This window comes from Protobothrops mucrosquamatus, unplaced genomic scaffold (assembly GCF_001527695.2).
Source record: "Protobothrops mucrosquamatus isolate PMUCROS unplaced genomic scaffold, P.Mucros_1.0 scaffold3091, whole genome shotgun sequence".
In the NCBI taxonomy this organism is placed as follows: Eukaryota; Metazoa; Chordata; class Lepidosauria; order Squamata; family Viperidae; genus Protobothrops; species Protobothrops mucrosquamatus.
In genome coordinates, this window is record NW_015389099.1 from 3,717 (window position 1) to 15,632 (window position 11,916).

Consider the following 11,916-nt stretch of genomic DNA (forward strand, 5'->3'; position numbering starts at 1 on the left):
AATAATAATTAGTAGTAGTAGTAGTAGTAGTAGTAGTAGTAATAGTAATGATGATGATGATGAGGCAGGAAACCCTATACCATTTCAGACAAATGGCTGTCCAATCTCTTCTTAAAAAACTCCAGTGTTGGAGCATTCACAGCTTCTGGAGGCAGGTTGTTCCACTGATTAATTGTTCTGTCAGGAAATTTCTCCTTAGTTCTAGGTTGCTTCTCTCTTTGGTTAGTTTCCATCCATTGCTTCTTGTCTTGCCTTCAGGTGCTTTGGTTAATTGAGAAAGTGAAGAGAATGCTTATCAGATTTGCAGATGGCACAAAACAATATTGATAGGTACAGTACAGTCTGAAAGTAGCAGAATAAAAGTCAACAAACAGAAATAGAAAATGTTCTTCATCAAGGAAACAAAAATCAAATTAACAGGAATTTATAGAATTATAGAATTCTAGAATTAAAGCTATCTTGAAACTAGTGCTCATGAAAAGAATAATGGAATGACTCTTTTATTGTTTTGCTATATGTTACAATGGTAAAAAATACTTGCCTCTGTTTTTCTATACCCAGCCTTTGACATTGAGTATACTGAATATTGTCTAAGGACTATGACTGCAAATGATTTAATACTACCCACCAATGGGCTTTAAAATAGTCAAGTAAAAAGGGTATTACATTGGCTGATAGTAATAATACCTTTTAAAAACTGTAATGCAAAAAGATAAAAATCAGTTTCTATAGAACCTTGGTATTGTGACAAATACCAGTATTGTTAATATCTATAGGAAGAGAGTAGCAAATTGGAAGGTATCTCTAGATATCATCACAGTTTCTGAACTAGTGATTTATAGCATCACTTTGCCATCCCTGGCTTAAAATAGGTTTTATGTTACCACAGAAATGGCTGGGTAATACAATAAATCATTGTGGACAGTTCAAAATGAGTGGGTCGGCTAGAAATATTTAAAAAGCTCTAATATGCAAATGTAATACACAAAAAATACATTTTAGCTATTTTTAAAGGTGGCCTCACTTGAGAAAATCCAATACTGTATGTTAATGTTTTAGCAAACTGTCAATAAATTGCCCATGTTATGGGGGGAAAATGCTTTTTGAAGGTAATTCTTCATGAATTAGATGAAGGTGTCTTTATAAAAACCTATGTCAGAGAAAATGAAGACATGGGACAAATTTCTTTAAATATTTTGTTAAATTTACATACTGCTCATCGCACAGAGTCTTTATCCCTCTAATATATCTCTCTAACCTATTGGTGCTGTCTCTGCTCATTTACAACTTTTAGGGAAAACACCCTCCATTATTGTAACATCACAGCCTTTTAGCTTAAGTCTTACCACAAGGACAGATTGTGGGAAGAAACCTCTCCAGTCTTTGTTTAACAGTGTTTCCCAACCCAAGGTACTTTTTCAAGAAGCAACTGGACTTTGTTTTTCTTTGAAGACATTTTGCAATAAACAGGGTGAATTAGAAATCCAAGTAAATGAGGGCAGATATGATATTGTTGCCATTATGGAAACTTAGTGGGATGAAACCCACAAATGGAACATTCAGCTAGAACAGGGCTTTTCAACCTTTTCACCCATTGTACCACTTTTAGGATATGGCAATATCCGAGTACCACCAGTCGCCTAGCAAGGTGTCAAAAACTTGATGACCAAAAAAAAAAAAAAAGGAAAAAAGTGATAAAGTACAGGTAGTCCTCAACTTACAACAGTTTGCTTAGTGACTGTTCAAAGTTACAATGGCACTGAAAAAAGTGCCCCCCAAACCACAGCCGAGCAACACACCTGCCTGCCTGCCTGGTGGCGCTCTTCCTCCTGTCCGAGGTTTCCATTGTTGTGAGCTTTTCTGTTGAGGATTGGCAGTGGGGGTGGGGTGGGGGGGTGTTTGGTTTTTATTCCCCCCGTCTGCTGGGTGGTTGCAGCAGGTTTTGGTCACTTCACATGACCCTGGGACACTGTGACCGTCATAAATATGAATCAGTTGCCAAGCATCTGAATGTAAATCACAAAACCCTGGAGATGCTGCAACATTCCAGCTGATTGGCGCTTCTTCTGGGCTCAGCAGAAGTGCCAGGATCAGCGCCGAGCTCCAGCTGGAGCCTGGTGCTGATCCTAGTGCTTCCACTGAGCCCTGACAGCCCTGCAGCTCCAGCCGTCTCTCGCTCAGGCTTGTGCGGTGCTGCCACTGATTCAGCTCATTCCCCTCCCCCACTACTTTTCTAGGATGGTCGCGTACCACCTGCCAGGTGCCAATGTACCACAGGTGGTACCCGTACCACTGGTTGAAAAGTCCTGAGCTAGAAGGATTTAAATTATTTAAAAGATACAGACCAAATAAAAGAGGAGGTGGAGTTGTACTATATATAAGAAATAACTACATCTCTACAGAAATAGAGCACAACAATGATGAAAACTGTCTTTAGACTTAGTCTTATTGGAGCAGGCAGATTAAGACAACCCACTTGTAGATTCTCCATCCAATCATGCTGGAGAAAGCCCGAGTCTGCAAAGATTAAGTGAGGCAAGCTAAAGCTCAAAATAAACTTCTTCTTGTTAGTTGCGAAGTCGTGTCCGACCCATCACAACCCCATGAACAACGTTCCTCCAGGCTTTCCTGTCCTCCAAAATAAACTAAGTTGTGACAAAAGTCAAAAATAACAAAAAAATCTTCTTTAAACATGTAAAAAACAAGATAAAAATTAAGGAAACGATTGGTCCATTAGTGGGAGAAAGTGTCAAGAAGGTGAAAAGCAACAGGGAGAAATCAAAAGTACTTAACTCATTTTTTGCATATGTCTTTACACAAAGAGAAAAAACAGTCCAACCTATCAAAAATAGTACCGTAAAGAACAGATTAAAAACACAAGCTAAAATAGGCAAGAAAATGGTAAGTGGGCTCCTGTCCATCCTAGATGTATTCAAATCATCAGGACCAGATGGATTACACCCCAAGGTTCTGAAGGAACTGACAGATGTGATCTCAGAACCACTGAGTTATATCTTTCAAAGATCCCGGAGCCCTGGGGAACTACCAGAGGACTGGAAAAGAGGTGATGTAATTCCCAACTTCAAAAAAAGGGAAAAAAATAGATTTAGAAAACTACAGACCTATCAGCCTGACCTCAATACCTGGGAAGATTCTGTAAAAGATAATGAAGCAATGAATCAGTGAACACCTAGAGGCAAACAAAGTCATAACCAAAAGCCAACATGGGCTTGTCAAAAAGAGATCATGTCAGACAAATCTTATTGCATTCTTTGACCAGTTGACAAAATTAGTGGACCAGAGGAATGCTGTGGATATAATTTACTTGGACTTCAGTAAGGCATTTGATAAAGTAGACCACAACCTAATAGTAGGTAAGATAGAAAAATGTGGGTTAGATAGCATCACCACCAAATGGATTTGTAACTGGCTGACCAACGGCACTCAATGTGCACTCCTCAATGGAAATGCATTTACATGGAAGGAAGTATGCAGTAGGGTACCTCAAAGCTCTGTTTTAGGCCCAATACTCCTCAATATCTTCATCAATGATTTGGATGAGGGGATAGATGGGGAACTCATCAAATTTGCAGACGACACCAAGCTGGCAGGAATAGCCAACACCCCAGAAGACAGACTTAGGATACAGGAGGATCTGGACAGACTTGAACACTGGGAGCTATCTAACAAAATGAAATTCAATGGTGAAAAAGTAACGATCTACATTTAGGCAAGAAAAACCAAATACACAGGTACAGCATAGTTGGTACCTCGCTTAACAGTAGTAACTGTGAGAGGGATCTTGGACTTCTAGCGGACAATCACTTAAATATGAGCCAACAGTGTGCTGCAGCTGTCAAAAAGCCAACACAGTTCTAGGGATAGAATCAAGATTACATGAAGTGTTAATACCATATTATAATACCTTGGCAAGGCCACACTTGGAATACTGCATCCAGTTTTGTTCATCACGATGTAAAAAAGATGTTGCGACTCTAGAAAGAGTGCAGAGAAGAGCAACAAAGATGATTAGGGGACTGGAGGCTAAAACATATAAAGAATGGTTGCTGGAATTGTGTATGTCTAGGACCAGGATGACATGATAACAATGTTCTCAGGGGTTGCCACAAAGAAGAGGGATTCAAGCTATTCTCCAAAGCACCTGAGGATAGGACAAGAAGCAATGGATGGAAACTAATCAAGGAGAGAAGCAACCTAGAATTAAGAAGAAATTTCTTGACAGTTAGAACAATTAACCAGCAGAACAACTTGTCTCCAGAAGTTGGGAATGCTCTCACACTGGAAATTTTGAAGAAGAGATTGGGCAACCGTTAGTCTGAAATGGTATAGGGTTTTCTGTCTGAGCAGGGGTTTGGACTAGAACAGACATGTCAAACTCACGATGTCACGTGACATCGCACAATGTATCCGGACGGTTTTGCCTGTGCTGGCATTGGGGTGGGCACGGCTTCCGGATGACGTGTCCAGCCTCCAGGCCAGCAGTTTGACACCCCTGGACTAGAAGATCTCCAAGGTCCCTTTCAATTGTTATTCTATTCTCATCCAAGATGAAAAGCGAAACTTCTTCAAAGAAAAACAATGTCCAGTTGCCTCTTGAAAAAGCACCTTTGGGACAACCATGACCTGGATGGCTGTGAATCTCCACGGACAGTGTTTCTCAACCTTAGTCATTTTAAGCCCTATAGACTTCAACTCCCTCTCGCCTCCGACTGGGGACTTCTGGGGAGTTGACATCCACAGGTCTTAAAATAGCCAAGGTTGAGAATCACAAGCGAACAATGTTCAAATCCAACCAAGGATAGCCAAACAAGGAAGCTGGGAATTTAGAGAAAGCTGTGTTCTCAACCCTTGCCCTAAATAAATTGCCATTTATTTCCACTGCCCTTCCCTCATCGCTACCCATCGTACCCCGCTGATCTGTGCTGTGTATTAAAAGAAGCTGTCTTCTCACGCCGCAACTGAACTCGAGCGTACTACAATTTCGCCATCTCCTTGGACGGCTCTAAACATTTTAGGATTCAAAGAGAGCTAACGCCACCTCCTATGAAGGTTGCATTCACCTGGAAAAGCGTTAACTTTACGGATTAATCTCACAAGTACGTCGCGGACGGGAGGGGGAAGAGAACATCCCCACGTGACAAGTAGGTTGCCCCATTGTGGAAACGCCGCCCGACGCACCTAACCTAAAGGGAGGAAGGCACTTCCATCTACTCGGGCCCTGGAGCGGCGGCGCATGCGCGGCTTTCCGAGTCGCCTGCTGTTTTCTTTAAGAGCGAAGCGGCTGCGCTGTTCCCTATTGGTTTTCCGTAGAACGGTAGGTAGCGGGACTGTGGGCTGCTTGTGGCCGAAGCCGGGGGCGAGAAATACTCTCGCTCAGGCTCTGGTCGGCCGCGTTGGTCAACCGTGGGAAACGGGAAAGCCAAGAGTGCCAGTCATTAGGAGCGCGGAAGGAAAAGCGGAAGCCCAACGTCTTTGAAAGTTGAGAGAGAACGACAGCAGCTGTTCTCTCTCCCCCTGCCGCATCTCTCCGCCGACCAGCTACTTCGGGAGAAGGGAACGGACGGAGGGAGCGACTGGCTCGGTCCTGGGTCTTCGAGACCTCCCCGCCTCCTTAAGCAACTCCCGTAGTCTTCCCAACCTGCCACCTGTTGTCGTTGTTTTGTTCCTAGCGGATTTGTCGTGTATCCCTTTGCTTCGCCCTCCTGACTGTCTTCTAGCCCCGGGCTATAAGGGTTGTTAAGAGCTAAAGCTTATTTTTATAGAGTGCTCCCCGATCGGGGCTGCAAAATCCGGATGATCATTAGATGGCAGCAAAAAAGAAAATCCTGCCTTTTCTCTATCGCCTGAATAATCTGCCGGATTTCTGCACCCTAGATCTGGTTTTGCTGGCTGCGGCTTCTGCTCCCTGTTCTCCAAATACAATTTTGACAGTTGCTTCAAGTTCAGAAAGGAGAATTATTGATGCAGAAGACCGTACCTCTTGAACTTCTGTTTAGTGAAAAATGATATTGAGGAAAGAGGAAGTGCAAAGCAAGGTTAGGCCTCTTATTTCCTACTTTTACATAGTAAGAAAGAATATTCAATATTCAGGTATTTTATGCAGTGATCTTGAGTTTTTTTAGTCTGTCCAAATGAGCACAGGCATTATGAAAACTTTAGTAAGTTATCTGTAATACATACATATATATTCTAAGACTGGAGATGTTTCAGTCTCAATTATTGGCAAATAAAAATGACTCTATTCTGCCATCTGCAGGAAATTTTGAAATTGAGAAACAATTTGAAATTTCAGTAAGGAAAAGCATTAAGCTATGTTTTATTTCTTGTGGAACTGTAAGGACTAAATTATTTTGCTTTATGTATTCCGACTTCCTAATGGAGCAATTAGAACCTTATGTTTCTATGACAGGGAAGAGCTGCATTTTCTAATCACATCACCAATCTATTTGCCTACAATTTATTTTGGGTGAACAGCCTTGCTCTAGTCCAGTGATGGCAAACCTTTTAGAGACCGAGTGCCCAAACTGTAACCCAAAACCCACATGTATCGTTGGGTGCCAGGTGGGTGTGGCCAATTGGGTAGGCGTGGCTGCGGTGGTAACGGCAGACTGGGTGGGACTAAAAAGTTCAATCAATTCCAACTTTGCGAGATCTTTTTTTCCCCGCGAGAAGTTGAAATTGATTGATTAATTGAATCTTTTTTTTTTTTTTGCACACGGCGGCAGAGGCCTAAAGCGAAAAGGTTTTATAAAACCCAGCTGAAGGCCTAGGACTGGGGCGATGGCACACATGCCCACAGAGAGGGCTCTGCGTGCCACCTGTGGCACACGTGCCAGAGGTTTGCCACCACGGCTCTAGTCTGATCTTATATATTCTTTCAGAATTCACTGCATAAATGTCTTATTTGGATGATATGTTCTGTTGTATTCTTTGGCATCACAGTATTGGAAAAATGACTGAACCTGAGGTAAACACTGAATTGTAATTGCAACTGTAAAATTGGCTTAAAGGAATGATACTTTATACCTCTTAGAAATATTAATTTATTTTACTGGGCGTATAGGCCAGTCTAATTACAGTGTATATCTGCAATGGTATACATCCCAGTTGGTCTCAAAAACAATATACACAAAACAAAGTATATATCTCTCTTCAACAGCAAATAAAAAAATAAAAAAATGGGGAGAACATTGCACTACCAGAAGAAATAAAATTCTAGCCCCAAAGCCTCCTAAAATGACTATGCTTTAATGGTCCTTCTGAAACTCAGTAACAAAAGTCACATTTGCCTATCTGCAAGATGCTGTTTTACATGTCAGCAACTGAGAAGGTTCACTTCTAAGATACCTGGAGATAATATTTTCTAAGTGAAGAGTCACAGAGAGAGCACACTCAGCCAAATCTTAAGGGATTGATAGAAACTGTTGGGAATAAGTCCTCCAGATATTCTGATCCTGAGCCATAAAGGACTTTAAATGTGACAAACAGGAGCTTGCATTGTATCAAAGAGCAAATAGGAAATCAGTATAGCTTTTGAAACAGTGTATTATATAAGAAGACCAAAACATACCTTTCAAGACTCTGCATTCTGGACCAGATATAGATTCTGACTCTCTCCAAGGCTAGTCCCACATAGATTAAATTGCAGTAATCCAGTCAGATGATGTCAAAAACATAAATGACTGTGAGTAGACCCTTCTGTTCCAAGAGGGGTCATAACTGGCATACAAAATGGACCTGCATAAAGGTTTCCCTGGTCACAGCTGACCCTGTTTATCAAGCATAATTTTAAAAATTTTAAGTGCTTTTTCTGGAAGTAGTCTTTTATAGCTTTAAGGGCAATTTAATATTTGTAGATGGTTGGAAATGAGCAGGTTTCTTCCATGCTTGAAGGGCTATGAAGATTGACTACAAATAGGCAAAAACAATTATGCCAAGATTTTTAGCCCTTCACTTAAATAGATTAGGTAATTACATTACTTAAGTGTCAGAAAGCACACTGGATTAAAGATGCAGGTCTGGTTGTATAGCTAAAGTATAGAGATTCACTTACCTAGTCTGTCTCATCATGAGTGTTATGTAACTTTGAAAATATTAAAAGTAAAATAAGAGATTCTGTATTTGCGCCTTCTTCCAGTCATAATCATTATTAGCCCTTATGCAGGAGTAGTATTAAAATGTTGCCATGCTAAAGGATGTTTATTTAGATCTGCTAAATATTTTTTGAAATACTTAATGAAAACTGGTTGTTTTAAGTTTTAAGTTTTGCTTAAACTTAAATAACTTTTGCTCAAGGTAATCTTGCTTTCCCCCCCTGAACTGTATAATATAAGATTCGCTTTAAAATGAGATAGGTAGCAAAATAAATTTAATAAAATAAAACAAAAGTAAGTAATCTGTAAAAGTGTATTTTTCCTGCTATACAATTTCTTTTTCTAGGACATGATTCCATTCCCAACTTTCGATGCTGGTCATTCACATCTGGTTCATCTGTTAAGTAGAAGAAATGATACTCAATCTCCAAATGAGACCTATTGTTACAGTTCTGCGCGAGGAACTACTGTACTTCAAGGAGTAACCTTTGGTGGGGTTCCTACTGTCCTGCTGCTTGATGTAATCTGCTTTTTGGTAAGCTTGATTTATTTTTTGTAGCTGGCTGATATTTTTTCTTCCACATTGTTGCTCATGGCAATTTGAAGAGTAAATAAGTAGTTTATTTCATTTTGCTGAAATATATGTAGCTTTGAAAAAAAGGGCTGCAATATTCCCCTTTTCCTGCTCCACTAGTGAACTGTGCTAGAAAATAGGGCTTGCCCTGTTGATAGCAATTCTACTTCATTCTCTTGAGTCTGAAAACTTCCATTGTACTCTTTGCCAAGCTAAAGTTTGAGTTTTTTTCTAATGCAATTTAATACTATTCATTATATTTTTATAATATAATACTGTCTTAGCAATTATAATATTATGTAAAATGAGCATTCTTTTACCCTTTAATGCATCTTCATTACCAAATATTAGATTACTTTGTGTTCATGTTCTACTTGATTTTGAAGCTTTTATATTGTCTAAACTAAAAGCAACACAAAGTGGAGGAAACATATAATTCATCATGAATATTGAACCTTTAATTGATCCCCTTTTTATTTTCTAGATGTTGATGTTGATATTTTCCTTTATTAGAAGAAGATTTTGGGATTATGGTCGTATTGCATTAGTATCAGAAAGGTAAAGTTGGTGTTCTATATTCTTGTGGGTTCTGTAGAACATGATAATACCATGCTTTTTGATTGTGTAGAAATTGATCAGGTACCATAATATTTTTTGAAATATTGAGAATATATCAGTGTTCACTATAACAAATTTATCCCTGCTGAAGTTGTTACTAAAGAATCAAACTTGAGAGGGAGGGGCAGTCAATATGCCCATAACTGGAATTTATTAAAAAATAAATAGGCATCTATATCATTGCATGAATCATGAACAATGACTGCTACTTAAAAAGATTTAATCTTTACTGTAGAGTATATTTGGCAGGGTAAAGGGCTGAACAGGAAGGGACAGTCTGGTACCTAGATCTTTTAAGATTAAAGAGTAAGAGGAATTTGAGAAGTGATATAGAGATAAATAATTTTAAAATCTTACTCTGGTCCTTTCAGATACTGTAGTGTATATTGCTTATTTTTGTCCTTTTCTGAGCCTTAGCATCTTTTGTTATAAAAATATTTTTTACTTCAAGTATTTTTATAATTGAATGCCTTTTTAAATAAATATTTGAAGTTTTCAACAAATATATTAGTATAAAATTCTAACATTGAAGTCTGTTGTTTTGTTTCTACTGAATCTAGGTATTATGAAGTAATTGAGTCCGCTACTGTTCTTGAAGAATCTGATTCTGATGAGGTCAGTTGCCTGTTGGATTAAGCTATGATGTTTTGCTATTCATAAAATATTGCCACTTAGTATTTTTAGAAATATTTTAAAATGTAATATTTTTATAGCTCGTATCTTATTCTAATACTTTACAGACTAGTAAAGTGTTGTAAAGAAATGTCACTCTGCAGTTATGTAATACTTTTAAACTAGATAAATGTAGAACTTTTAGAACTTCATTTTAGGAATGGCATCCTCAGACTGTTCTGTTTGTTCTTACTGTATATCTTTGAGTATTTGTTTATCTCCAGGACATCTGTATGCCCATTCCCAGAATAACCTATTACTTTTCTGGAAGCAAATCTTCTAAACTGGAAGCAATATTATGGTCTGCCCCCAAAACAGCTCTGTCTTAAGTAGACTACTGTGTCTGCAATAGCACAAATTGCTTCCAGCCTACAGGATTCACTTCTGAAAAATTGCTAGTATTTCTTTCCCTGAAATGGTCAGATCATTGGTATCGAAAGGAGATTTAATGTGGTTGAGGAAAGGAATTGCTTGTTTTGGAAGTGGAGATCCACTTATTTTAAATCACAAAATGGTTGAAATATTAAATAAAATTAATACCGTTTTATGATTTTCCTCTAAAATAATATAACTGATATAAATATATCTATCCAATAATGATTATGGCTGTTTCACATCATAATGGTTGCATTTTTAATTGATTTCTTTCCCAAGATCCTGTTGACTCTGAGGATTATGTATGATTAAAATGTGGAATAAAAGGCAATCTCTTTGCAGTTAGAGAAATGGGAGACACCATTATAGACTACATCTATCCAATTATTTTATTAAATTAACTGTGTAATTATTGGGCAATCCTATCTCTTTGGTGTTTTCCATTTCACTGAAGATTGTAAATGTGATGATTCATGAAACTTCCATTTGTCAACTTCTTTTAAATATTGGACAAGTAAAAATGATCCAAGAATATCCCTTCACTTATTCCTAAATGGTCACAAAAGACATAATTACATTACAGGGATCCTTGGTGACACCAATCCATAATTTGTTTTTAAAATTTCTTCATACTGGTTTGGATCACTTGCTTGAGAAGTGCAGAATTTAAATTGCCTAGAGCATACTACAATTGTAGTTGGAAAGAGGAAGTGAGAGTCACATTTTGCAACAGGATTACTGCTCATAATTATTTTTATTTTATTTGTAAAATTTATTGGCCACCCATCTTACCATGGAGTAACGCTGGGGGCTTACAATATTAAAAAGATAAAACTGAGCCCTAACTAAAAAATGGGGAGGGAGGTAGTAGGATGAGAAGGGGTGAAGTGGGATCTGTTATTAATATATCAAGCACCCCCAATGTAAAACCCCTCCATCGGAGCCTCAAGTCAATTGGCAGAGCCAGGTCTTTAAGCTTTTGCAGAAGGTCAGGAGGGTTGGAGCTGACCTCACTCTGGGGGGGTGGGAAATGTTCCAAAGGGCAGGAGCAGAGAAGGCTCTTCTGGTCCCCTCCAGAATACCCTGGCTGATGGACCATGCTGGATGCCTCCCCTGCTGACATGGAAGGGGAAGGCAGGACAATCCCAGTGAGGTGAGGCGATCCCTCAAGTAGCCTGGACCCATGCCATGAAGGGCTTTAAAGGTGATTATGAACACCTTGAATTACATCAGGAAGCAAGCCTGTAGCCAATGCACTACTTGGAGTGTTACATGGACTGCCCTTGGGCTCCAAGAACTGCCTGAGCTGTTGTACTCTGTACCAGCTGTAGCTTTTGAATGCTCTTCAAGGGTAACCCCAAGTAGAGCGCTTCCAATAGTTCATCTGTGCGATAACTAGGGCTTCAGTGACTGAGCAGAGGACTTGGTGCACAACTTGAAGTTGTGCAAAGGCTGTCCTAGCTGTGATTGCTACCTGCTCTTTGAGCAGGTGTTGCAAGTCCAGGAGAATCCACATGTTTCAGACTGGATCCATCTGGGGTAGTGCCACCCCATTCAGAACTG

At 39.2% G+C, this 11,916-nt stretch overlaps 1 protein-coding gene across 1 annotated transcript in view; it reads left to right on the top strand.

Annotated features, from left to right (window-relative positions):
- The first annotated feature begins 5,866 nt into the window (after positions 1-5,866).
- The window catches only part of TMEM63A (transmembrane protein 63A), a 37,351-nt gene continuing 31,301 nt past the window's right edge, over positions 5,867-11,916 (top strand). Inside the window, exons 1-4 of the mRNA XM_029286202.1 lie at positions 5,867-6,056; positions 8,461-8,649; positions 9,173-9,246; positions 9,867-9,921. Coding sequence (XP_029142035.1) covers positions 6,024-6,056; positions 8,461-8,649; positions 9,173-9,246; positions 9,867-9,921 — 351 coding nt within the window. The 5' untranslated portion in view covers positions 5,867-6,023. The remainder of the gene's footprint in view (positions 6,057-8,460; positions 8,650-9,172; positions 9,247-9,866; positions 9,922-11,916) is intronic.